Source organism: Amblyomma mixtum, chromosome 10, assembly GCF_055824585.1.
Source record: "Amblyomma mixtum isolate Tamu chromosome 10, ASM5582458v1, whole genome shotgun sequence".
Classification (NCBI taxonomy): domain Eukaryota; kingdom Metazoa; phylum Arthropoda; class Arachnida; order Ixodida; family Ixodidae; genus Amblyomma; species Amblyomma mixtum.
Genome location: NC_143021.1, coordinates 151,208,972 through 151,236,820, shown reverse-complemented (window position 1 = coordinate 151,236,820; position 27,849 = coordinate 151,208,972). Strand labels below are relative to the sequence as shown.

At 47.7% G+C, this 27,849-nt stretch overlaps 1 protein-coding gene across 1 annotated transcript in view; it reads left to right on the top strand.

Moving 5' to 3' along the window:
• Positions 1–26,266, top strand: part of ASPP (Ankyrin-repeat, SH3-domain, and Proline-rich-region containing Protein) — a 59,442-nt gene extending 33,176 nt beyond the window's left edge. Inside the window, exons 6-13 of the mRNA XM_089562653.1 lie at positions 1,357–1,412; positions 6,229–6,373; positions 8,225–8,306; positions 10,826–10,974; positions 14,413–14,546; positions 20,545–20,711; positions 22,451–22,668; positions 26,040–26,266. Of these exons, the coding sequence (XP_089418779.1) occupies positions 1,357–1,412; positions 6,229–6,373; positions 8,225–8,306; positions 10,826–10,974; positions 14,413–14,546; positions 20,545–20,711; positions 22,451–22,668; positions 26,040–26,084 (996 nt within the window). The 3' untranslated portion in view covers positions 26,085–26,266. The remainder of the gene's footprint in view (positions 1–1,356; positions 1,413–6,228; positions 6,374–8,224; positions 8,307–10,825; positions 10,975–14,412; positions 14,547–20,544; positions 20,712–22,450; positions 22,669–26,039) is intronic.
• Positions 26,267–27,849: the final 1,583 nt, after the last annotated feature.

The window sequence follows — 27,849 nt, the reverse complement described above, 5'->3', positions numbered from 1 at the left end:
TCTGACCAGCGCACTAGAGAAGTAGCTGAAGCCTTTCATATTATCCAGAAAGATAAAGGGTGCGTGAGTGCGCCACCTGTAACATTATCTCTTCAAGAAATGAATATGCTACATAGTGGATAGCGGTTCTGTGGATACACACGTGCTTTTAAAGCGGTTTTACCTTTTGCCAGCGCTTGGAGATTGTTGGCATTGCGCATGTGCGCTGTTTTTTTGTTTGTGTATATTATGACGTGCTTCTTCCTAATAAAAAATCAGTTGGAAGTTGAGCGCTGGTGTGTATGTCTTGTCTCCTTCTTGGCCTGTGTGTGTTTGCGCTGTGGAATCATCGTATTGTTCACGGTGCTTTCCTATCCCCCCTTTCAGTGTTCCTTTGTGTAGGTTCCACGAGCCTGAACTGGTTAATCAGACATGGGCTGCTTGGGAGGGTATGTGGCTGCATGGGGGTTAGCCCTAATTTCTGTGGGAGTCGGTGTTTGTTTGAGACACTGCTCTATGACAAGTGTTTCATGTACAGTGACTCATGTGGTGCTTCATCATCAGCATCGTTTTCGTCGTCGACTTACCGGGGCTGACGCTTTTAGATAAGTCTGTGGGTATAGGTCTTGCATGCATTTGTGTGAAACTCGCGACATGTGCCCGTGTTTTATGGGACCCAGAATTTGGCTTGTGCTAGCAAAAGCAAAGCCCAAGCAGCATGGAACGTATCTATGCCCGAAAACTTTCCGTTACACCTGTACGTTGAACCGAATCTCAGTGGTGTGAATCTTGGAGGATGGCAGAAATAATTGTGTCATCCAAAATGGGCAGAAAAGTATGTGTGATGGGCTCTGTTTAAAGACTAGCATGCCTCACAATGCTGGCAGGTGGGTTGATCTCAATGTTGGCATTGTTTTCTAGCCAAGGCAGAAATAGGCCCAACTAGTTTTGGTTTCGAGTGTGTTTCCGGTTCCATTTACACAATGGTCGAAAAATGAGTTCCGATTAACAAGATTTTTTTTACATTACCTTAATAGAAAACCAACCAACTCCGATGAGTTAGTTTCGTTTAAGCGTCTGCTCCGTTTAACCGATTTACATTTATTGAGATTCTACTGTAAAGCTTGAGAGCTTTCCCATGCATGCCATGTGAATGACCGTGAGTTCTGATGAAAGAGAGAACATACCTTCAGGTACCTTGATACCATCTTACAGAGCAATGGAAACCTCGCATCGTCTGCATTCTTTTAGTTCCTCATGTGAGAAACACCCTTGCCCTGCCCAAGTAGTATTTTATTTATTATGATTATTGTGTTATCCATTTGTTCTCACTTTTTGATCCACCCCAGCACTGTGTAAAGTGTTTCATTCATGCAGGTGGGACTGGAATCCATGGTGGAGGCAGCAGCCGAAGATTCTCCACCTCTTATCTGGTATGTGTCTGCATTCAGGGGGCTTGTGTCACCCTGGTGCAGTTATTATTGATGGTGGTGCTGTTTTTTCTAGGGCTGTTTTTTTTTTTTTTTTTTCACACATGGCTCACTTTGAATGCATGTAATTGAAGGGGCAGTTTAAGACCTCATGGAAAAGAAAAAATGATTATTATAGTGGTTGAATTTCACTTGGAACGAAATTCATGAGACCTGAGGAAAAATGCGCTGAAGCAGAACTTCGTTGTCTTAAAATTAGGCCAGAACATTTACAAATTGGAGCAGGTAATTCAGGAACAACCCTTATTTTCAGTCAGCTTTGGTGTTTCGCCATTTTGAAATAAACATCATGATGCAATTTTCAGGGTACTCCAGAGATAGTGCACGCATTCGTGTAATAAACACATGCTACATTTGCTATCAAAATGCATATATTTTTCTGCATGTGTTATAAAACTATACTCCGGTTCATGCATAACAGGCAACAGCCAGAGCTAGCATGCCTCTTCACACCGGCTAAGTCCGTGCCCAAAAAGCAGTTCTCCTTACGACCATAGTGACTGCAGAAGACATATTTTGTTCTGGCAAGTCTCAAGTACCGTGAGTGGCAGCCTCCTACACTTCGTTTTACCTCTTGCCACATTTTCGTCCTGCGACTCATCGAGGCTTTGATGAGTAAAAATGACTTTTGACGGTATGATACGCGGCTCGTAGGGCGAATCTTCTCCTACACTGTCCTCACCTGAAAAGTAGTCCACACTCTGTGCAAATTCTGTGCATTCGAGCAGAGTGGCCGAACACTGAGTACCTCACATTGTTGACCTTGACTTTCAGTGTTACCACTTCATTTTATTCCGCTCTTTGTTTTTGTCCACACACTCACCAAGGCTTCAAGAAGAACAAATGATACAGACGGAGCAATATGGCTTCGCGGTTGCACTACTTTCACAGCCTCCGCAGCATTGCCTGCTATGTATGAAACGGAGTATAAATGCACTCACGTCCCTACACATTCATTGGGGGTCACATGCATCTCAGAGTCGATGCTTTAGTTGACGTGCCAGAAATGCAGTTGGTGCAATTCTTCGAAGACGTTTTGCAACGTACGGAATGAACATTTTGGCAGAATGTCATTCTTTTGAGACCCCGCCTATAACCGCCGTCACACTTCCATTTACGCAGCCGCTCGTGTACTAGGCTGGTGGCCGTGTTCAGCAGAAAAGAAACAAAAAGAAAGCACTGCGATGCTCACCTGCGGCTCTAAAGCGAGACTAGAGTGCACCCTAGCCAGCGTCAGGCTTCTTGCAATAGGTCTCCTCGATTTGGCTGCACTTTCTGCACTAGTTGACAAAACTGCCGTGCCAGTGCAGTGCCAGTTCTTGCAGTGCGAGTGTAGCCTGGCTCTAGTGCTGTCGGTGCAGCGGCCAAATCGAGTGCAAAAGTGCAGAAGCGTTCGTCTGCTGCGGCCGTGTGTTGGTGTTGGTCGCGTGGCTTGACATATGCGCGGGATGGTGCTAGCTTTATTGAACACTGCGCATTTCTTCGAAGTGGCGCGTCTCGTGGAGTGGCTCAAAAATTTGTTAATCCCAAAAGTGGTGAAGAATTTGACACCGTCCTTTCCGTTGCATTGTGCAAAGTGGCCGGTCGATCGTCACCGATTCAATGGGTACTTTGGAGAGGCAACAAACTTTGAATTCGAGAGGTTACTCAGACTTGCGCTCGAAACGACCTTTGACAGTTCATACACATGATCCGGGATGTTGTCATTCTATTGGACAGTGACTGCCGCAATTACAGAAAAGTAAAGAGTTGCCTGATAACTCGGACTATATCTGAACTCAACAACTCGCGTTCACTGTTGGCGGCCAGTGACAGCGGAACGACTATCAGAGACTAACTGGCAGGCGAAGGTGTGCACTGACGTCGACCTCAATGCCAGTCGGCCAGTCGATCGCTACTGCAAGCGGAGGAGTCAGTACAAACGTTATGATCATCCACGTATTAAAAAACATCTCACCATCTGCCACTTATGCAAATGCTCCATCGTAATATTTACACACAAAATAGAGATGGTGTAAAGCGACATGCGAGGCTGGGCAGAAAGATGAGAACCTATACGTACTGCGCCATGCCAGCCAGTCGCTTACGCACGTACACAGACACGCACGTGCGCACACTGTCATTTCAGCTGTTTAGTGAGGGCACGGTGCAGATGCCGAGTCTAGCAGGGGTATGCAGCCGTCTCAACCATGGTCGCAACGCCGGCATGGCCACGGAGCCGTGTGCTACGGAGCGCGCCAAGCACCTTGCACTACTTGCACGAGAAGAGAACTCGCTGGGAGGCTAGTGCAAAAGTGCAGCAGAACTCGGGAGAACTCGTGCAGCACTACGTCAAATCGAGTGCCCAAGTGCAGGTGGCGCTAACTGCACTGGGAAATCGAGGACGCGAGTGCAGCACCGCCTGAACTGGTGCAGAGAGTGCAGCCAAATCGAGGAGACCAAATGATATGCTGCCCACTGGCACAGCGGGCAACAGTGGATCATTGTGCGCTGCTTGCTCGGTGTCGCTAGGCCTAATAGGCCTAACATGCTCAGTCGCTAGGCCTAACAAGCTCAGAAAAGCATGTTTAACTAGCCACCGCCTGTCATAGAACGCTTTCACCGGTTTCTGTTGAGATGCTTCTCACTGAAATGAATTACTGATTTCTGTTGTGCCTTCGTCAGCGAAGGGAGTGACAAAGCCGAAAGCAGTCTTGCACCAATGGCCGCAGTTCAGAAGTGCATAATCTGAGCCGTCGGCAAAGCCGTTGTAAGCAGTCATGCACTGCATTGTATCTTTGTACGTACTTGTCTGCATGTAAATTCAGGTTCTGCAGGAAGTGTCAGGGGGGTCACTGAAAGCGTGTGGGCATATGCCCATATCTCGCAAAAAGAAAGAAGTCTGCTGCTTACTTGGAAAAAATTCGCTGAAGCAGAACCGTGCTCTGAAAATTGTTTGTTTGTTGTCGGTAAATAATTGAATTGTCTTGTATGGTTTGCGGACGGCAAATCTGAAATAATTCATTGTTTGGCCCGCCGCGGTGGTTCAGTGGTTACGGCGCTCGGCTGCTGACCCGAGAGACGCGAGTGCAATCGTGTCTGCGGCGGCTGAATTTCAATGGGGGCAAAATTCTAGAGGCCCGTGTACTGTGCGATGTCAGTGCACTTTGAAGAACCCCAGGTGGTCGAAATTTCCGGAGCCCTTCACTACGGCATCCCTCATAGCCTGAGTTGCTTCGGGACGTTAAACCACAATAAACCAATAATTTGCTGTGGTGGAAATTTCGCTGTAGCAGTATTCAGTGTTGCGGGGCTCTATTATAACACAATGACAGTTAATTCAAGCCAACTACAGGCGAGGCACTGCAGGCTTGAAAAAATAGACAGCTCGCAATATTGCTGAAATACCAAAGCAGTGGATGCAGCAATATAATTTGAGAGGCAGCGCTTCAGAAATATGTGTGACTAATTGGCTGTAGAAAAGTTGGCGATACTTGAATGCACAGAGTCTTTCACGCAGCAGCGGCCACACCATCGTTGCCGTGCCACGTTGTCTTTTAACGTTCATATTAATAAAATTCCCCTTTGCCATTGTGCGCCACACGAGCCCACAGTCATAGAAAAGTAGGCTTCTCCTAGCAGCCTCCGAGTCTGGTAGTGAAGGTTTCTGTTTTTGTCGTGAGAACCGGCCAGAAAAAAGTTTGCGCTAATTCATACCTTGGTTCTGAATATAATGCGATAAGCGTTCTGAAACCAACAAAGTGAGGGAAAAACTTTCATTATATTTGTATAAGCACAGTAATTATACACTTTAGAGCATTCAGTCCCGGACGGCATGAAAGTGTAGTTCAAAATGCCACTGATCCTTAATGCTCATCTCTGATGAAAGAACAGCGTGAAAACATGCAGGCTGTTGCTGTATAATCGCGATGCTATTCCACTTAAGCTTCTCACCTAGTTTCTCACTAATAAGCTGGTAGCAAACAGCTGAAGGAGCTGTGGGGTGGTTCATTGCTGTAAAAGAGGCGATTGTAGTAACTTCTTTAGCAACTACCAAATCTTGCTTACGAGTCTTATTGTTTGTGAGCATGTTATTCATTCCACTGTCATGGAGTGTGTTACTTTTTGTAGATTATACCAGTTAGACTTTGATATAACAAACTTAGTTTAACAAAATCCGCAGTGTAGCAAGGTACTTTAGTTCTGACAGTGCCGTGTCTGTCCATAGGACGGCGTATAATTTCACCTTCAATATAATGAAGCAGATATTATTGCCGCCTTCAAACAAACCTGAGCAAAAATTTAACCACAAGCTCAAGTGGAACCCTACAGAAGTGCACACTGTGAGCAAGCCAGACAGTGGGCCAAGGTCAGAAGTACGCAAACAAAAACAAGCGCTTTATACAACAGACGGGTGATACCGAGCGATACGAATTGTGTTCTTTACACCTTGGCTTATAGACTCTTCTATTTTCACTCAATGGTGTTGCCATGTTGGCCTGTTTAGGTCAAAGCTTTGCTGCAGTACCATCAAATGCATGCCATGGGGAATAATCTGCCTACAGCAACAGTGCCCCAAGGGGTCGTTGCATCTGCACAAATGTGTTCGGTTCTGAGTAGGTAGACACAGCGGAAAAGAAGCCTTTTGGTTAAGAGCTGAGCATTTTTAAGGCATTACGTAGAGAAGCGTAAATTTTACCATGCATCAGTGAAGAATTTGAATGTGACAAACAGTGCATAAAATGCCAGTGTTGGTGCATGTCTTGGTTTACCCGTGCAGCCGTTCTGAGCCCCGTGTGATCACTGTGGATGGTGCACCCCCCAGTCCCCCCGACAGCAGCGAGAGTGAGGAGGAAGAAGAACAGGAGGGAGGGAACAGGCTGCCCGAGAACAGCCAGGACCAGCAGAAAGAACAGCAGCAAACGGTACTAGTTTTGTTCTACACGTGGCTGGGGTCATTGGCAGTGGTCATAGGGTCATTGCTTACATTGTCGAGAACACTCTTAAGTGAATGAGTGTCTTGATTCACCTACTCGTGACATTTTACAGCAAGAGCTGTTACTCCGTCGTTCCTCAAGACAGCGATGTCGGTGTCGTCCACAGGAGGAAGGAGTGAGGGGACAGGTGTATTGAGTGAGGGAGGGCTTCGGTGGTACTGTACAAGAGAATGCCACACACTGTAGCACATTGACTTCTCAAGCATGGGGAAGGGACAGGGCGCATGCAAAATCTAATGCTTAAGGTGGCACTGTAAAGCACCCTTGAGTGATGCTTACTGCTCACATGTCATGCGTATACTAGACTGAATAGATGCAAACTGTCACTCGTCTGTTGTTTGACATTTGTTTTTTTGAAAATGTTGAGAAACCTGTGGAGGATCACTGTGGAAACAATAATGCCATCATAGTGACTATGTTCCCATGGCTTCATGGGTCTTTGGGACCATAGTGAAAAAATCGCCTTTCCAATTTTGTCATAGTTGTAAGGATAGCATCATTTTCCATCTCATTTCTAAGTTTGGTGGCCCAGAACCACATATTTTTCGAAAAATCACCGAGTAATGATGCAGTCTCGACAAAACTGCTCGTGAAAAAGCATTACAAAATGCCTACTTTGCAGCATCTGTTGCATCATAAGTACCCTTTGCAGTGCTGTAATCTTGATCTGGGTTGAAAGAGCAATGCCTGGGCTTTCTTCCCCGCCAAAATCAAAGGCCGACCATGATCCAAACGCTAGAAAAAGACCGAAAACAAACAATGAAATGCAGCTATGCTGTGGGCTATATGCACTCCTGATGTGGCAAAATCTACGTCTCCTATTGCTCGGCACCATTTCGTTCAAATTGTTGGTGCTTCCATGGGCGACGCCATTTTGAAAAGTACTGCTATGAGGAAACCGTGCTAGAAATTTCTCAGCATGCATTAATCTGGCAAAAAAAAAACATAATGCTGTAGAAAGAATGCTGAAGGCGTGAGTTCGTCATGAGTGATGCCAGTCCACAGAGTGGTGTGCCAGAACATAACCGGCGGAAAAAGTGACCTTGGCAACTGTTCTGGCATCCGCCTCGGGCGCGAAACACGTTGCATCGAGAGTAGAAAGCGGCGAAGAGCTGGGTGATATGCACAAGCAGTGATTCCAAGAAATGATAGCGAGCTGCCGGAGCACGGATCGACGGTCATAGCAAATGCTTTCATGCCGAGTGCGGTGTCTGGCTTTCGACACAGAGTAACCCATGGACTTGGACGAAATCAGTGATCGGTGGCAGTGGGTTAGAGTCGACACTACGCTTTGGCCAGTGCTGATCACGAGCAGCTGTAGAAAAATTCCGACGATAAAACTGCAACCCTAACAGTAACGTAACATCAGCAAGCTAGAGAAAGATGTGAACGCTTGCAACAGAATGTACAGCTGATGGCCTGCCAGCATTTGCAGCTACCTACACTGCTGTCTTAGCAAATTCCTTGTAGACAACGGACAGTAAGCTGATCGATCTGTAATTCTTCAAGTCCGTGGGCTACACTTTGTGTTTGCTTTACTGGCTCAGGCAATATGGACTACCCACTGCGCACATGAGGCAGCGTTTGGAGAATACAGGATCTAGTAGCTCGTTATTACGGTCTTAAGGTTTGTTCAGTGTAAGACCTCCAGTGTTTTTGAATACCCGACATGTGATCAGCTCTCGAACTGAGGCAGCCAAATCCCTAATTTCACGTCTTGTTATCTTACTGGCCTCAAGGATAGTAGGGTTATTGACCAGACTTTGCATGACCGTGCAGAACGCTGGAGAGGCATCGTCTCCAACCACCGAGCCGGATGGTCCGCAGTCGCAGCCACAGCCGGATCCACAGCAGCGTCCAGGTCAGTGGTGTCCGGCATGACCGGCAGTTCTGGTCTGGTGGAACTACTGCTGGCAGCCACTCATTTGTTAGCACAGGTCCACAGACATGAAGCCTGAAATGTTCTGTTTCCATGGTTGACTGTAGTGTTTGATGCTTTACGAAAGGTCGGACAGCCAGGATCCCAATGGGAACTGGAACTCCTTCGAACATCCTGCGGATATCCCGAACAACCGCAGTTCGTCCATGGGAGTTTTACATGTCCACTGGGATGTCATCTCTCGTCTTGTCCAGTATGTCCTCTTTGCTGAGACACAGTGTGCAGAGATGTTCAAAAATCTTTTCCTATAGATGTGCGATGCAAATGCCTGTGCTTCTGTTAGTTGTTCGCTTAAAATAGGTAGTCAAATCAGTTCTTGTTTTCGAAAAAACAGCATTTCCCGCTTCATGCAAGTTTTGAGACGGGCTTGTGGATTTGGTGCACATGTAGAGTTGCTGTGACTGTTCAAGTGCTTCATTCTTAGGTTGTGTGTGTGTGTGTGTGTGTGTTTTTTTTGTAGTCTCTTTTATTGTACAGATAATGCTTGCTGCATTCATGTTTACTTTTTGCAGTGTGGATGGTAAGGTTGGGACTTGATGCATGTTTATTTATTTATTTATTTATTTATACATACTGCAGCCCTATTGGGCTATTGCAGGGGTGGGTGTGAACAACAGTTTAGGAAAACATGGAGCACAACAATGGCAAACATCCAAAACAGTACGAGTGAAAACAAGAAAAACAAAAAAACTATTCAATAGCCGCTAAAAACAGCTCTAAAGGAAGAGAGCGAGTAGAACCGGGTAAACAATTCCAATATTCGATTGCACGCGGAAAAAAACTGTATTTAAAAGTGTCCGTGCGGGCAAAATAAGGCGTGATGTTTAGGCTGTGGTGACTTCTAGTTTTAGATGGTATAGCAGGGGTTAGGTAATCATTTGCAGAGGTCCGGCAGAAAGAGTTAATAATGCAATACAAAAATTTTAAAGACTCAGTCCTTCGTCGAGATGAGAGTGGTTGCAGGCCCAGTGATGAAAGTGCTGTGGAAGGCGAAAAGTCTCTACCAAACCTGTGACATATGAAGCGAACGGCTTTCTTCTGCACTGCCTTGATTTGGTTAATTTCGCGTTGTTTGTGCGGGTTCCATACAGGGGAGGCGTATTCAAGTAGTGGACGGATTAGCGATTTAAACATCAGTAGTTTCGTATCTCTAGGAGCAGCTTTTATTGTGCCACGGAGGTATCCTAACTTTTTAAGTGCCTTTGAGGTTATGAAATCTATATGTTTGGACCATGACATACTGGGTGTGAAAATAAGACCAAGGTATTTGTATTGACTCACACTCTTGTATTGACTCACACTCTTGACTCACACACTGTATTGACTCACTTGAATTGAAGAAACAGATTAGTATTAAGGTCTGTTGTTTGGCCAGTTGGTGACTGTAGAACCATCAACCAGCATCTACATGGGCGTCTTTGGGGGCTGTTTGTAGAGTCCACACTGTTCACCATGGCTACGGGCACGCGCTGACTCTGAATCTGCGGACCGCACGCCTGCCTTGTGTGCCGCTTGAAACTAACATGCGTCCTTTGTGGCTTCAGCGTTCCTCCTTGAAGCAGTGACAGAAGCACATTGCAACACATCCTCGCAGTGAGTGGGAGAGGATACGACAACCAGTTGAGGGTTGCCCTGTGGCTCTGTGCACCACTGAGGAGTGCTTGCTCAGTGCAGTAGTTTGAAGGTCTTGCGCAACAAATTGGCAGTGCTTCGCTTTGTGCTCTGAATCGAATACAGAAGCAGAATCTTAAAATTGAACATAAACAGGGAAAATAGATTGTTGGATTGTTATTACACGGAAATCTAGTCATCACTTGGTATATTTTTTAGCTCATGGTTTTATTTTTGATGTTTTATGAGCGTGCGCCCCAAGCCCTCCTGGCTGGTGCGAGGTGAAGAGCGTGACGTGATGGCACCCTCGTCCGACAGGCAACTGGTCACTCGAAGCGCAATGTAGCGCTGCAGTTTCGGTAGACTCAAGCGATAAAGTGCCCAACGTCCGACACTGCCGAAGCAAACCTGGCAAAACCCACGAGTAGCGATCACAATCGTGCTTCTGCGGGAACAGTGGGCGCGCGGGTGTTATGATGTCTAGTCGCAGCTTATGACGGCAGTAAATCGGCAGTAAATCGTGGAAAAAAATGTGCTATCTGCCTTTTCTCGCTAAAATGCTTGTCGCATTTATCAATTTTAGCAGCCAAGCCCTTGTTTGCATAGCTCCAAAAGTTTAGTTCAGTATCCCTTTAAGAGCAGCTTAAGCGTTGTTGAGGTTTTCTGCCTCAATAGATCTCTAAACCAAGCGGCACTCAGACTTCGCATTAGAGAGTACCTTAATCATCGGTGAAATTTTTTCACATTTGTCAGCATTGGGGTGGGGGGTCACTAATTCACTGCCTGGGCGTTACTGGACCAATGAACTGTTGTTGTCTCTCCCTGTGCAGCGCGGGGCAACCTGCGGTCGGGGGGCAGCTCCTCTGGGGGGACTGGCCGTCGCAGGGGACCCCAGCGGGTGAGCTTCGACCCCCTGGCCCTGCTGCTGGATGCGGCCCTGGAGGGGGAGCTGGACCTGGTGCGGACCACGGCTGCCCAGGTATTTACTGCCTGCTGGGCAGGGCAGGGGTCCTCAGTCTTTCAGTGCGAAAGCATTACTTAGTGGGGGACAGAGGTCTTAGACCTATTTTCCTTATCTCAAGTCCAATCCTAATGAAACTGCACCACCTTGCTCAGTTCTTTCACACTGATTTCAACAATGAAATCACCTTTCTCATGAATGAGTCGGTTCCCAAGGCAATTAATTTTATTTAGTCATTCATTAGTACCTCTGTGCAAAAAAACTGCCCAATAAAAAGCCATCTTTTAATCCCTGGCTGCATACATAGTATGATGAGTAGAGAGTGCAATATAATCAAAACCATTTTTCCATTTTTGCCCTCAGTAGTAATTTTACAGCACTTGGAATATCGACATTCAAGGTGTGAATGTAATGCATCCATAAACTGAGAAATTGTAAATTTTTGAAGTGCGATCGAACAAAACTGCCTCAATCATTGCACACACTATGCCTTCAGCTTCCCTTAGCAAACAATATGACATCTCTATCTGTCCCAGATGTTGAGATACTAAGACAGCCAGAGGTCCAAAATTTTCATGCCATTAAATTGTCTCCTCCTGCATAAATTCAGGCAACACGATGATCTGAATTTAATATTGTGGTCAAAATGCTGATTTCTTGAACGAAAAAAACGGGTACAGTTGGAAAATAATAGCTGTAGATTCCATGAGCATCACTTTTTCAAAATCGTTTTCTTGGTCATTTTTTGGTCTCGAAGACCAGCGTCCCCCCTTAACACAGTCCCAACCGTGAATTTTGTGTGAAGCCTTGGAGTAGCTCAGGTAAGCTGGTGTTAGTTTGGAGTAGCATCACGTAGGCTGCAGCCAATGGGAGGGAGCTCGAGTAAGTTTGGAGGACCATTGCACCAGCTGTAGCCAATGGGAGGGTGACCTTGGCACCCTAAAGGTCACCTTGGCACCCTCAAGGTGACTAGCTTTCACACATCTACTCGGTTTAACTGCGTTAAAACCCTACCACTTTTTTCATTCTCGAGGAGCCCCATCAGCCTTCAAGAGATGCCTAGAAACACTGCATGTCTTGGCTTCCATCCCGGCCTTTCTGAGACGCCAGAAATGCCAAAGACAATTTAATACAGGCCTCCAATTTTGTTGAGCAAGCAGGGAGTGGGCGTCAACTTGTAGCTGACGTTTTTGATACTGCAAACTCAGTGTTACCTGTCAAAGTCACCTGAACTCAAAACACACCAATGGGAGCCTAGGAAGTCAATTTGCACATTGATGAAATGCCACACACAGCTGCCGAGCTTGGTGGAAATGATCAGGATGGAGGGGAAGACTTACTATACAATCGAAATTTCATTGGAATAATAGACTTGGAAAAACCCCGCAGTGGCCCTTTTAACTCTACACAATCCTGGTCTAGTGATATCTCGAAACTGCCTCTTTTAAGCTGCACTAGGGAGAAAAAAAAAAAAAAAGAGGTCAGCTGCAACGAGAGCCTCGGATCTGACCTGCGCGACTGGACCTCATGCAGCGCAGCTCACGCATAGTAACACTAGCTGCGTATTTCCTTTTTTTGCAGCGCCAGTTGTCCTAAGAACGAAGGTGCAACAACAGCCACAATGAAATTCACGCCGGTTGTTTGTGGAGCCTCGACTAGATTCAGTGAGGTTGACTAAACTGGGGCCGTGCAGCCTAGTGTAGTGAAGGCGGGCCAAGCTGTGCTACAAGTTATGGGGTCACTCCACGTCCAGCCGGCCGGGAAGGCGAGCTTCCATGCCAGCTATGCACGGGCATTCTCGTAAGCGACTCGTGTCCCCAACCCGTGGCGCAAAGTCACAGCCACAGGGGGTTCGGACGAAGTAGGCAACGAACAGAGTACGCTAGGAAACCGTTTATTTACCTAGCGCCAGGCAAAGCACACTGCGGAAGAATGTTCTATCCAATAATATAAGGTTCAGCAGCTTACCAAGTCGTCGTCGACTGGCGTTGGGTAGTCCGGGAGGCGCGGGCAGGAAGGGCGTCGGCGGGTCAGAGCGGCAGTAGCACCGCGGCAAGAGAGCGACCCGTTCCCACCGTGCGCTCTCCTTAAACCCCTACCACATTGCCACCCCCTTGGGCAATCGGTTGCCTTCAAGGAAAGTTGTTGACCCCTTCCCTACACAGCCAGTGCGTAGGCGTGACGTCACGTCCGAGCTGGGAGTGAGGAGAGTGGCCGGGTGCCCCCCTGTCCCCACGCCCGGCGGCGCGCGCTCTCGTCGCGTGACTCGGCGCGGGGGTGATGAAGGATATTTGTATATCCCACAAAGTCAAATTGTCACGGGCACTCGTACTACCAGTTGGCACTGGATAGCATCTGTGACATGTCATGTGGAGACACTCTCACCATTGCAACGTGACTGCCAAGTGTGCACTGCATATATGTAGCTCTGCAGAAGCTACTGCAGGACTCAACCAGAATGACCACACCACTCAGAAGGTTCCACTGCACTTGAGAAGCAGATTTGTCAGCTTTTGGGCTGAACAACTTCATAGTAAAGAAAGTTGGCTTGTTGCATGGCTCTTGTTTAAACTAGCAGTGTACAGAGTTGGCATTCAATGGCACATTTTGCATGTGGCTAGCTGGGTTCTGTCTCTCTTTGTTTCGTTGAGAATAAAGATGTGACAGTGTGCAAGATCGGCACTGCATAATTTTATGACCTAACTATATGTCGGCTGTTTTTTGGGGTTAGGGGTTTCATATTCATGCTGTCCAAACGTGAGGGTCAACTAGTATGCGAGCCTCAGTGAGAGTCTCAAACCTTGCGAGTAATATGCAGTCACAGATCTTGGTTGTACCATGATGGTTTGAGTTTGCTTCCAAGACTCCACCCTCTTTCCTAATTGATACAGATATTGCCACCCGTGTACATTGCATTGCTAGCCCTTTCATGCTTTGTTCTGACGAAGGCCGGTCGCACAGCTGAAACTCTTCGTGTCTGAACCATTGTTGCTGTGTGTATCACTAACCAAGTCCGAAGTAGACATGCATGCACACACAAACAATGCACACACACAGGCATAAACACGCGCACACACAAACACACAAACATGCATATGCGCACACACACATATGCATATGCGCACACACAAAAACACAGACACAGACATGCATGTACACACATGCACGCACACACGCAAACACACACATGCAAATGCACATGCATACACACACCTTGGCACACACAGAGCAGGCTTCAGACAAACAGACGCACAACGGCTAAATGGGGGGGAATGACCTGTGTAAAGTGCTAGCACACTGAAAAATATTGTGGCTGTGTTCCTTTAACCAGGCTTCAGTGAAATGACCCATGAGGTAAACAGTGCCATTCGTCAACTGCAGTCATCACCTGCGTAATGCATGGTGTAGGCAGGCCACACCTGGAACTCATCCCGCATAAAAAAAAACGTTCCGCAGGTTCCCAACCCGAGTGCGGCCAACGATGAGGGCATCACGGCCCTGCACAATGCCATCTGTGCGGGGCACCTGGACATTGTCAAGTTCCTCGTGGAGTTTGGCTGTGACGTCAACGCTCAGGACAGCGATGGCTGGTGAGCTCTCTCTGCGTGTACATTGCTTGGCAGATGCTCTTAACCACTCCTTTTGCACCTTCTGCCACACCATCATCACCATCAGCCTGACTAGGCCCACTGCAGGGCCAGGGCCTCTCCCATGCCTCTCTCCAATTAACCCTGTCCTTCTTTGCCAGCTGCCGCCACTGCAGGCCTCTTATTTGTGGTTTTTGAGCTCAAAGGAAGCGAATAGTAAATTTCTTGTAATAATTTTGAGGCAAATATTTCGTACACAGTCGACGACCGATTTTTCGGACTCTCTAGGGACCGCGAAAATGACCGAAAAATCGGGCAGTCCGGAAAATCAAATTTTACCAAAAAAAATCGCGAACTTATTTCCACTATGCCGGAGAAAGCGGCCAATTGTATTGCACACATTCTAAAGCTCCTCATGACTATATTTCGCCGCGCGAAATACCGTATAAACGCGCATAAGGGCCGCACTTTTTTTTTTCCAGATTCGAGGGCCAATTTTCGGGGTGCTGCCCATACACGCGATATGCGAAAAATTTTTTTTTTTAAGTAAAAACACACCAACCAGGGAATGAGCGACATTTATTCTACGTTCAATCGTCACTCGTGAAGTATTTAGACTCCTGAGCTGGTGCTGCGCTCTGGTGCACGCTCATGCCAAAAGAAGCCGCGCAGCATGTCCGCTGTCAACGCGTAGCCGTTGTTCCAAAATTCCATCACATAGAGGAGCAGCTGTTCTTTCAGTTCGGGAAACTCGCACAGCTTGCCTCGGAAAGCGCACTTTTTGCAGCTTGTGTTTCTCTTTTGGTTGCACCATCATCGGACGCACTTTTTGGCCACGTCGAATTTCCTGCCCGCCGCACGCTTACCGTGTTCGAGAGCTAACTCCCAGCCGTGTAGCTTAAGGTGCTTGACCATCGCGCTAAAACTGCAAAGCTCGGTGGCAGCACGCGAAAGCCACAATCACAACTATTACGGCGAACACGCTTACACGCCACAAAAGGCCGGAGCTGGCGATACCGATGCCGATGTAATAACAGAAAATCGGGGCGAAGAAAAAGTTGATGATGATGATGATGATTACGGCCTCAGGCGCCATCCATGGACGGCACTTGGCAGCTCCTGTGCACGCGCATGGCCTTTGCGAACGACGCGGCGCCGGAGCAGATCCGGAGGCCACGGCGCGCGCCGTGGCCGCCGCGATCTGCTCCTGCGGCGCGCCCAAATTGCGCTTCGATCGCGATCAAGCGCTGCGCAATCGTATTCGCGTTCCGTATTCGGGACGAAAGACTTGGCACAGATGAGTTCCGTGAACTCAGACTACGGTTCAAGTTCGTGCAGCGGAAGACAATCAAGAGCAGTGCGAATTCGAAAACACACGAGCGCAATGTGCCAAGTCGCGCAGAATTTTGGCGTCGCAAGTTAAGAGGCTCCCTTTAAATCAAGTTTTCGATCTCCCCGGCAGTCTGAGTTAATGGGTTTCCACTGTACACATTATATGGCGGCTTGGGTACTGGCGAGGGCGAGTGCGAATGAGGTCCGAAAAATCGAGTGGCCAATTCAATTCAATTCAATGTTTATTTTCCAGAAAGTGCCTGGAGGGTCTCCTTGGCTAAAAGCTGCTCACGCAGCTTGACTAAGGCCAAGAAGACCGATTACATAGCAGTTACAGTGAAAACATATTATAATTCAGTTGCGATGCATCCAAAATTTCAACCGCTCTTACACACTGGCTCTATGGGCCATGTCGCGGGGCCGCGAAAAAGTCCGAATAATCAAGCATGTCCGAAAAATCAGGCGTCCGAATTTTCGGTCGTCGACTGTACTTCTGGCACACGGGTAGGGTTGAATGGCTCAGTAGACATTTTTTCAAAATCATGTTTTTTTCGGACACGCAAGGCCATTACATGAAAAAAAGAGACAGTGCATTGAAGCTTTATTGCCCTCAATGAAGCTGTGTCAACTTCCTGCAAAAATGGGGCCATCGTAAAATTGGGGGAGCCGACCTACCTGCGGTACTGACGTATATACGGGGTGTGGGGCCTCTATGTGGGGCCTCCAACTACCGTAAAAACCGGAATACAGGTCGGACCGGAATTTAGGTCGACCCCCCAGCTAACCAATTTTAAAAATGAAAAAAAATCTTTTTTAATGGCAAAAGTACTGTGTCACGCCCTTACCTTGAAACAAATGTGACTCAACCGGCTGCACAATGGTGACAGTATTTATTTTCATTTAGATGCTGCTCGTATGTACATCCATGCAATTCTTTAACACTATCGCGCAACCATCGATCCGCGAGCTTGTCAGCGCCTTGTTAACGGTGCTGAGCGGCGAAACAAGCGAGATACGCACATGTGTACACATGCACTTACTCTCGCTTCTTTCGCTGCTCCTGGATAAGGTGGTGACAAACGCGTGAGGCAATGGTCGCACGATGGTGTTAAAGAATTGGCCGGGTGTACAGTACAGAGGAGGGCACGAAGTGCACAAGCGTTACTCCGAACCATCAGAGTCGTCTGAACTCGAGTCGGATTCGGATGACAATTGCTTCTCACTGCCCACGTCCCATATCCCATAGACATACCTGCCAACTCACCCGATTCAGTCGGGAGACTCCCGATTTTTCACTGTACCTTCCGATTGTACGATCACTAGCCTAAATCTCCTGAAAAGTTGCCTCAGCCCGCGCAGAAATCATTTTTGCAAAAAAATTCGGCACAGAATCTGCAGCCGTGTCGTAGCGCCGCCATCAGAGTCAACAGCAGCAGCAATGCCATCAGCATCATTGGCTGGCAGCGAGCCGAAACCAGATCAAAAAAGCCAGTGGTGCCGTTTGGCACATGTTATCTCAGGCCTGCTTTTTCGTGCATCGTTACTGTCGCTTGCTGTGTGTAGGCTTAGCTTGTCTGCGGTTCACTGTGTGACGATCGACATCCTTGTGTTGTGCGCGCCATCATGGCGCTCTCAAAGCCCAAAAAGAAATACCTGCAGAAGTTTTTGAGATCGTATACTTCCGACTTTCCTTGTTTTGTGACATCAAGGAAAGGCGAACATTTCGCATTTTGCACGACGTGTGGATGCGACGTCAGTGTGTGTCACGGCGGCAAAGGTGACCTGAAACATCACTGTTTCCACAGCGAAGCATGTGATGCAACTCGCGCCACTGAACAGCAAGGGAACATAGCCAACTTTCTGCAGAGGGACTGCGACAAAAGTGTGATACGTGCGGAGTATCTTTTTACAGGGTTCCTAATCGAACATAACCTGCCGCTAAGTGTCAGCGATCATGTTGGCCCTCTTGTACGAAAAATGTTTCCGCGGTCTGAAGAAGGAAAGCGGTATGGATGCGGACACACCAAGGCGACTGCAATCGTGGGCGAAATGGCCTCGGAGGTGCAAAGCACGGTGTTAAATGCCCTGAAACACCGTGCATTTGCTGTTGCTGTGGACGGTAGCAATGACAGTGCTGCACAGATCTACCCGATTGTAGTGACCTACTACGTCGAAGAACTCTCGAAGATCAAAAGTAGGCTAATGAGCCTTCAAGAACTTCATGGGGAGGCAACCGGACGAAAAATAGGTAACCTCGCGTTGGATGCATTTAAAAAAGTTGACGTGCCTGTATCCAACTGCATTGCGTTTTGCGCCGACAATGCGAACGTTATGTTGGGGAAGAAAAACGGCGTCGCTGCAGTGTTAAAGGAAGCACAAGAAAACTTAGTTGTTGTTGGCTGCCCGTGTCGTCTGATTGATCTGGCTGCTGAAAAAGGAGCCGTGAAGTTCGACGAGGTCCTCGTTGATGTATTCTATTACTTGGAGAAGAGTGCTAAACGCAAAGACAAACTTTCAGAAATTCAAGACATGCACAATGTGGAGGTGGGAAAAATTTCAAAACATGTGCCAACTCGTTGGCTGTCTTTAGGCAAGTGCCTCACTAGAATGCTTGACCAGTGGAAACCTCTGGTGAGTTTTTTCTTGAATGAGGTAAAAGCAAAAAAGCGATGCCCATCCTTCTTAGATTCTTATCATATTCCTCGAAGGCCCACATCATCAGGAGGTGAAAATCCCGATGGCACCAGTCACAAGCGTAAAGCAATAACCGAGAAGGAAGATGTTCTACCCACAAAAAAAGACAAAGTTATATGTCTGAAACTGCAAGAGAAGCTGCTTCACCTCGCGAAGAAAGACTGCTCCATTTTTTTACATCTGACATCAACTTGGCTTTTGGATATTTCTTGAAAAATGTGGTCCCGCTTTTTGAGAAAGCCGATTGCCAGCTGCAGTCGCAGGCACCACAAGTACATATTCTGCGGTCTGTTTTACTGCAGCTCCTCACGGAGCTTTTGGCCAGGTTTGTGCTTCCAGCTAATATAAAGGCTGCTGCTTCTCCGCTTGATGTTCTGCATCAAGATGTTAGCTGCCAGAAAGGAGACAGTGACCTGGTCATTGGCAGTCGCACCACAGCGTTGGTTGAGAAACTTAATTTAAATGATAAGGCAGAATTTTTTTGCTTCTGTGCGCAGTTACTTCAGCACCGCGTGCGACTACATCAAACACAAATTTCCTTTCGAGAACCAAGCTGCGAAGCACGCTGAAGTTGCCAACCTAAATCTTATTTCTGAAGCATCTTTCTCAAGTCTTCGTTTTTTTGTTCAAAGCTTCCCTCAGCTGCTGCCTCTAGAATGCAGTGAATCTGCTGAAGATGCTCTGGATGCCTTGGAAGCTGAGTTTGCTGTGCTGCAGGCGTACAATCTTCCGGCGCACATTCTGAAGGAAGAAAGGTGGGACGTGCAGTGGGCAAAACTTGGTAAAATTCAAAGCACTGATGGAAAACTCGTGTTTGGCTGAGTTGCAAAGGTAGTACTTGATTTTCTTGTAATACCGCATAGCAATGCACAGTGCGAGAAGATTTTTAGCACAGTGAGGAAAACAAGAACTGAATTCCGCTCATCGATGTGCAATCCAACACTCGAACAATTGCTGCTGGTGAAGGGCCACGGGCAGTCTGAGCCATGCTCTGAACAAAACTACTCTGATGAATTTACCACTGAGCCATAACCACTGAGCCACGGTGGCTCAGTGGTTATGGGTTCGATCCCGACACGGGTTCGACGGGTTCGACACGGGTTCGATCCCGGCCTCGGCGGCTGAATTTCTTTGGAGGAGAAATTCTAGAGGCCCGTGTGCTGTGCGATGTCAGTGCACGTTAAAGAACCCCAGGTGGTCGAAATTTCCGGAGCCCTCCACTACGGCGTCTCTCATAGCCTTAGTCACTTTGGGACGTTAAACCCCATAAACCATAAACCAACCAATTTTTGAAGCTCGCAAAATCTGCCACCTCAAAATCCCTGCGAAAGGACTCTTCTGGCACTACATGAAAAGTTTACGCTCCCCCCCCCCCCCCCCCCCTCCCCTTCTATGTTCTGAATAAAGTCTCCTGATCTTGCTTGGTTGGCAGGTATGCATCGAGCATCATCCTCTGTGCCGTGTAGCACATTGCTTACGCTGCATTTTCTAAAAGACTTGCGCACCATCTCAGCAGGGAGAGAACTTTGTGACAATGGAAACGCAAATTGACAGTGCTACAATGTCGCCATACCGTGCTGCTCCTGATGACAACGGAGGCTGTTGACTTCAGCCGCCCATTTTTGCGCGACTTCCATAGTTTTTCCACCAATGACCAGTATATAAGACGGGGGTCAACTTTTTGCCATGGTTTTTTCAAAGAAAGTTTGACCTATATTGCGGGTTTTATGGTACGGTTCTTAGGTATTGTGATTGCGTTGTTAAGCAGCAGTTGCTTTTAAGCGGGGACTCCATGGCACCTGCTAGGCCTGTGCACTGCGCACCCACTTCCAAACTGTGCAGACCAGAGCAGGCATTTGTGCTGTTTTTCAGACATTGCTAAATGTTTCCGAGCTTCTGAAGTGTTGTCGGCCTGTGCCATTTTTTTGCTGTTGGGAGGGCCTTGTTATGTATATATCGATTGTTTGTTGAACAGGACGCCCCTGCACTGTGCGGCGTCGTGCAACAACCTGGCCATGGTGCGCTTCCTGGTGGAGCACGGGGCGTGTGTGTTTGCGGCCACCCTGAGCGACCACGAGACGGCCGCCGACAAGTGCGAGGAGGACGAGGAGGGCTTCGACAGCTGCTCCGAGTACCTGTACGGTGCGTAGGCACTCCACCACTCTTCTTATTCCTCCTCTTCCTCTTAGATCCAGCTCAATGGACCAATCAATGGCTTTGCCGTTTGGCCGATGATCCCCCAACAAAACTTTGGGCTGGGCTAGTTGGTAGGACATGGGTGAAACTTGGTTCAGCGCAGAAGACGAACACAGAGAAAGGAAACGACGCACACGGAGCGCTACTAACAACTGATCTATTCATGGATGCAAGAAACACATTTATAGTCGTTCACCACACATGTGCACATTCAGGCAGTTCCATGCTACTTTAGCAGCTTTGCATGGCTCACGCTTATGTAAGATCACCTTATGTCTCTGAAAAAAGCGCAGGTAACAAGATAAGGTAGGCAACTCTGAACAAGAAAATGACAAAAGGAAAAGATATGGAAGGGATATGAACGGAAAAGTTTGAGAATTGACAGATGACGAAAGAAACGGGCCAGGACATTACATGACTTTGGACAATGTCATGTAACGGCTCAGCACATGTTTTTGGACAACGTCATGTAACGTCCTGGCCGCTTCTTTTGCTTCTGTCTATTCTCAAAGTTTTTTTCATTCATATCCCATCCATATCCTTTCCTTTTGTCATTTTCTTGTTCTACCTTATCTTGTTACCCGCGCTTTTTTTGGAGACATAAGGTGAGCTTGGATAAGTGTGAGCCATGTAAAACTGTTAAAGTAGCCTGGAGCCGTCCAAATGTGCGGATGTGTGATGAACGAGTATAAACCTGTTTCTTGCATCTATGAATAAATCGGTTGTTAGTAGCGCTCCGTGTGTGTTGTTTCCTGTCTCTGTGTTCGTCTTTAGCGCTCAACCCAGTTTGAACCATGATCCCAAGGTCGCCGGATAAAATTCCGACTGCGGTGGGCACATTTTGATGCGGGTGGAAAGCTACCTTTTTAGTGAAGGCAAAATGTAAAAGCGTTCATGTGCTGTGCAATGTCAGTGCTTGTTAGAGATGAACTTGAATAACGCATCACGGGCCAGTTGGTTCATCACAAGGCAGAACAGCGCAAGCTACACAGGGACAAGAAAGTAGACGAGACACACACAGCGCTGACGTACAACCGAAGGTTTATTTTTCCAGACACTTCGGTAAATACACAGCAGCATCAATAAAATAAAAGCAACCGAGTCTGATAAACAGTCATCGCCAACAGAAATCACACAGGAGAACTCCGATCATCCAGCTATCGATAAGAACTGCAATTCCTTATCTATAAGGGCTATGGAGGGGGTACTGACACAACTCTCTTTAGGATGCGCAATTTTTACGGCTTCAATGATTTCTTGCATGGTTTTGTCATCGCACCTGCGGTTCATATTGGTAGCTGGATGATCTGAGTTTTGAGTGATTCGTGGTGGCGAATACTGTTTATCAGACTCATTGCTCTTCTTATTTTCTTGATGCTGCTGTGTGTCTACCGAAGCATGGGAAAAAATAAACCTTGTTTTAAGTCAGCACTGTGTGTGTCTCGTCTACTGTCTTGTCCCTGTGTAGCTTGCGCTGTTCTGCCTTGTTGTGCTTGTTAGGGAACCCTAGGTGGTTGAAATTATCCAGAACTCTCCACCGTGGTGTCCCCCGTAGTCATTGTGTTCGTTCTGGATGTTAAACCTCGCATACGATTACAAAACTTCCTGGCATTTTTGGGGCTAAAAAGATTCAGGACTGTTGTCCAGGGGGGAACCTTACCCAACCATTCATTTCTGTCATGCAGGGGTCCAAGAGAAGCTTGGCGTGGTGAATGGCGGCGTCGCTTACGCGGTGTTTGACTACGAGGCGAGGCAGCCGGACGAGCTCAGTTTTCAGCAGGGCGACATGGTGCAGATCCTCCGGCGCGGAGGAGCCGAGGGTGATGCGGAGCAGCCCTGCGGTTGGTGGTGGGCGCGCCTCCGCGACGGCCGCGAGGGGTACCTGCCGCGGAACTTGCTCGGGGTGCGTTTTTGTACGCTTTGTTGCTGTCACCCAACTTCCCGCACATTTAAGCGTGCGTTCCCAGCCACTCTTAGAGCGTGTGGGGTAGCGGTCTCGGACTCGAAGGAGATGCCCTCGACTCAGCGTAGCATGCTCAGCGGAAACCAGCTACCAAGTGACAAGAGGTTTTTGGTCGTCTAGTGTCCAGATTTCGCCGGTCGCAAGCCAGAGAATGGGTCGGAGCCAAAGGTTCACAAACAAAACAAACTTTATGCAGCAATGAGACGATACAGAGGATTTCACAATCACTAGTACAAGCACATACAAAGTGGTAAACAAAACAATGCAGCTCGTGCAAAGTTACACTCGGGAGAGAATACAATAAAAAGGAAATATTGCACCTAAAGTGCACTAAAACAAGAGAGAGAGACAAACAAACAAAACACAGTTTGTTCACCATGCACTGCGGCAGTCCGACGACCAGAGGTTCACGTTGATGCCGTCCCGCAGAATGGCGCGTGCTGCCTCGTTGGTCCGTGGCTGGGGCGAGTGGTGTTGACCCGGGAGTCGAACAAGCGCACTTTGCTGAAGCTTAAACGCCGGCTTGGGCTAGTCGACAGCTGTCAACACCGTTCTTATATAGCCTTGCTCACGTCTCTCTGTTCTTCTCGCCAATGCAAACGTGCACATACATACAGTATTAGCTGTGCAGTCTACTTCTGTTTCTTGTGCAAGGCGCGCATCCCCATTGTTCAAAACGCCGGGAGTGTCTTTGAGGAAAATCAAGAAATTTCCAGAGCAGTGCTGCCACCGACGTGCGAGTGAAGAGGGGGAGGGCCTCTCTTAGCACACGCAACGCTACGCCCTCTGCGTCAACATCGCGAACTCGGACAGTCTAAAACATTCAACGTAATGTCTGACACAATCCCCCCCCCCCCCCCCCCCCCCCCCCCCCCCCCCGCGCACACCGTGTTGGCGAGTGGTGGTGGAGGGGGCAGCCACACACGCAAGGCTACTCGCTCACCGGGGTGTTTCCTTCTTTCCTGTTTTACGACGCACGTCGGCAAGAGCCAACCGCACGGCGCTGTTTTTGTTTCATGTGCTGAATTTTGTGACAGTTTCACAGCATTGGCTATCGTGTGTTAGCGTAGTAGCGTTATGGAGCTGGAGTTCTAAGGACTAGCGTCCGCTTCGTGCCTGGCACCTACTTATTCTTTCCTAGCTTGGTCTTCACCAATCCAACTCGGCCACCGTTCATTAGGTGCGCAGAACAACACCTGCAGAAGCATAAGCACAGCAAGGTGACTTTTGTCTAATTCTTGTGAGCGATACAGTCAACTCTCAATAGCCTGTACTCAGAGAGGACTGAAAATATGTTTCAGTCCCTCCTGCTAGCCTTCCTGGTTAGCACATGCCCTGCCATCTGCCAGCCGTCTTTGTTAGCTCAATCCGCCATTTTGGTTGAAAACAAAAGGCCACTTCCTGCTGCGCCTGCGCAGTTCATTTTAGTGACAGTTGCATGCAACAGATGGCAGCATCTGTCAAGCACACACCACTTTGCTGATACAGTTGGCACATCATGGAACTGGATCATGCCTGCATCTCCCACGTGAATTTGTTTTCAACTAGTAGCAGACAAATTTTCGCTACTCCCTAGAGGGTGCCACGTCTCGTGAAAAAGGTGGATTGGTAGAGTGATTGGCCAGGTGTTGCAGCCAGCAAGTCCGTCAGTCTGTGGGTGTCAAACCGTGCTGTAGTAGATAAGTACGGGACCACAAGCGTAAACGTCTGGGTGCGTCTTTTCGCCGTTAGGCAGACATACTGGTTGTCATTGCCAGGGGGAATCATATGGTGCACATGTGGTTCCCTCCCTTCGAATGTAGGCAATCACCTTGCTGTTTCCACTGCGCGTGGAGGATGCAAACGCTTCATGGCCAGAAACTCGGGTGCGCTTTTGTAGATTGTGCTCATAAATCACAAGGGTTGGAAACGTGTATTTATAGACGTATTCTCGAATGTTCAAAATGCGGGAATTGAGCCGACGGGCATTCCACTGGAAAATGGATGCTTCTCTGACTTGGCTTTGAAATGGTGATGCTAGGAGAGCCATTGTGCTTGCTACTGCAAAGCTTCAAGGACTGGAATGGTCTCGCACTATCTGCTTTAACACCGCCCGTTGCTTCTTCGGGCGGGGACAGCCTTTTTTAGAAGTGTTACCAGGAGCCTTCGCTCGAAGGACTAGCGGGAATTCATAACGGGTTGCACAGACAGGAAACGTTAGCCAGGAGTACGGTTCCGATCCCTGTCCTCACCCTCAGACTGTCTGTCTTGCCTTCCCTCGCCCTCACCTCATCTTGTCTTCCCTCCCTCACCTTCGTCCTTATGAATTTTAATGTGGCAATCCTCCCTCACCTGACCGAGTGAGATCCTCATGAGGTGAGGGTGAGGGTGTTCATGAGGGTTCGCTGTTGTTAGGATGCCCAGGTGTGTTATTCTCATCAGCAGCAAGTGCATTAAAATGGCTGCCCTGAGCTGTCTTTGTTTTAACTCACCGGACTTCGAACAAATCTTGGATCCCCTTGCATCAGACAGGTGCCATTCTATGGGTACAGGAGATATCAAGCTACGCCTATCTCTGAACTGCGTCACCCACCATTGATTTTGATGGAAGTATACATTTGTCCAGTATGCAAGGCACGTTTCAAACCCTGTGTACAGTAAAACCTCATTACAAGAGAAACTCAAGGGACCCGGAGAAAGATCTCTTATAACCAAGGTCCCTTGTAACCAAAAATTCTAAAAACACTGAGGAGTTGGACTAGATAAGTTCATTGCGTTGAATACTTCGTCGAGGCTGGAACTGTGAAGTAGCTGAAGAGGAAGTTCATGATCTCCTGATGGGGGCATGCAGTCTGCGATATCGCAACTTCGGTGCACCGAGACAGTAATCGAAACTATGTGATGTGTGACATGAATCGAGGCGAGGGAATGAAAAGTGGAGTGCATACGAATTGGTACAACGTCGGCCGTGTTGCGTGAGCATATCCGGGTTGTGTCTCTTCTGAATAGTGAAGAATTTACTCTAGGGACCCAAAAAACTTGTCCTTAGTAACCGAATGCTCTTGTAACCTTGTCTCTTGTATGCAATGTTGTTAACATGGCAAATGTAGGAAAACCAACCAAACCACTTCCAGATGTCTCTTATAACCAAGTGTCTCTTGTAACGAGATTTTCAGCTAATATTGCAGATTCTTTGTTGTGAATTTGTGGAGTTTAAAATTTTAGCTAAAATAAATGAGTGGTACTAATTACGGCGTATGCATCTTTGCTTCGTTATGTATGCTTATTCAGTGCATTCCTCACCTTCTCTTTCTCTTTTCCGTTTGATGCAGCTCTACCCACGTGTGCAGCCCTGCCGGCCAAGTCCAGAGGAGTGAACGCCTGCATTTCTGTGCCCACCACAAAGATGTTTCTTTTTTTATTTTCTCAACAAGCCATGCACTGTCCCTGCCTCAGCCACACGCTCAGGTCTACAACATCTCGGGACCGTTAGCGCATCCTGTGTGTGGCAGCCTTTATGCGGAACAACGACAAATGCAATAAAGCATGCAAACAAGTTCCTCCGCTGATCCTTTCAGCTCATGTCTGTGAACATGGACAATGAATAGCGGAGCACAGTTGCTCTTTTTCACACGAGTGGTGCCGTACGGATGGTGCAATGCAGACTGCAGAGAATGTCCTAAGGGGGGACGAGGGTCTTAAAACTAACTTTCTTATTTATGGCTAGAATCTCGTGACATTTTGCACACAGATGCGCTTTTCTCTCCTGATTCCAAATATGTAATCATAATTCAGCTGGCGGACTTAATTCTTACGACGTCTAGAGCGTAATTAAGTAATCTTTATGCAGCTTTAATGAACTTTCTCATTGCGTTTTGTTGTTTTTATTTGCATGAATTGATAGGCAGAGAGTTCCCATACCCGGTGACACTCTTGGTTTTTCTCTAAAGGCATGTCATCCTGATATACTACTATGTCAAGAGTAAGAGGGTGCAGTATTTGACACTGCAACTCATTAAGCTAATTGTAAATTGCTGTTTACACGTGGCCTAAACAAAAAAAAAGTAAGAATGTCATCAGGTATGGGAATTTGCTGGCTATCAGTTCATGCAATTAAAAGCAAGAAAATGCAGTGAAAAAGTTCATTAAAGCTACGTAAGAAATTACCTAGTTAGACTCTAGAATTTAAGGTAACTTTTGATCTAAGACCACCAGCTCAGTTATGGCTACAGATTTGGAATCGGAAGAGAGAAATGCATCTGTGTGCGAAATTTCTTGAGATTCTAGCCACAAATAAAAAGGTCAGTTTTAAGACCCTCGTCCCCCCTTAAACGTCTGTTCAGGTGACTCAGTTGAGCATGTCACATCTTTGGCTGAGGTCGTTCAGTAGTACTTCAGCTTAGGACACTTCATTTCCCTAGCTTACTCTTACAGAAAAAGAAGATGGCAGTATTCAGTTCATGAAAGCAGCTGCCAGAAACATGGAAGCTTACTTGTTTCTGAAATCTCTCTCCTGGAGCGTACACCAAAAGTCCTGTGTAGCTGTGCCTCTGACACAGATTGGCAAAAGTATGTGGCATAGGATGGGTATAAAGCCATGGAATCCCGTGCCAGTAGTGAAGGGAAGAGTGACTGCGAAATAGTGCTGCCAGGGTTTGTCCTGCAAAATTCCACCGAGAGTCAAAGCGTCGTAACAATAACGAAACCATAACGATACCCGATGCGCGAGCGGGAATGGTGGGCTGTCAGGGAGGGAGAGCGGCTAGATCTCTACGAGGAGGCGGTGTGGACTCGGCGCTGGGTGGGTCATACCGAGGCGTAAAGCGACGGGGTCAATAGTCATAGCGGCGGTCTGGTGCGGACCAACGGCTGCGGCAGTGGGGCGAGAGATGTGGCCTACGCGCGAACATGTGAAACAGATCGGCCGGTCATCAGGGGTACGCACTCATCATCGGTAACTTGGGACGAAGGTGTTGCGAGCGACCACGGGAGAGATGGGGCTCGCACTCCGAGGTTCGACGGGATGGCTAGAGGGCATGCCCAAGTTGGCGACCTGCTGGCGGACGACAGCTTGAATAAGGGATATTGTGGCGAGGGTGTTGTCCGACAATAGGGCGCGTTGGTCGTAACAGGAGCCTCCAG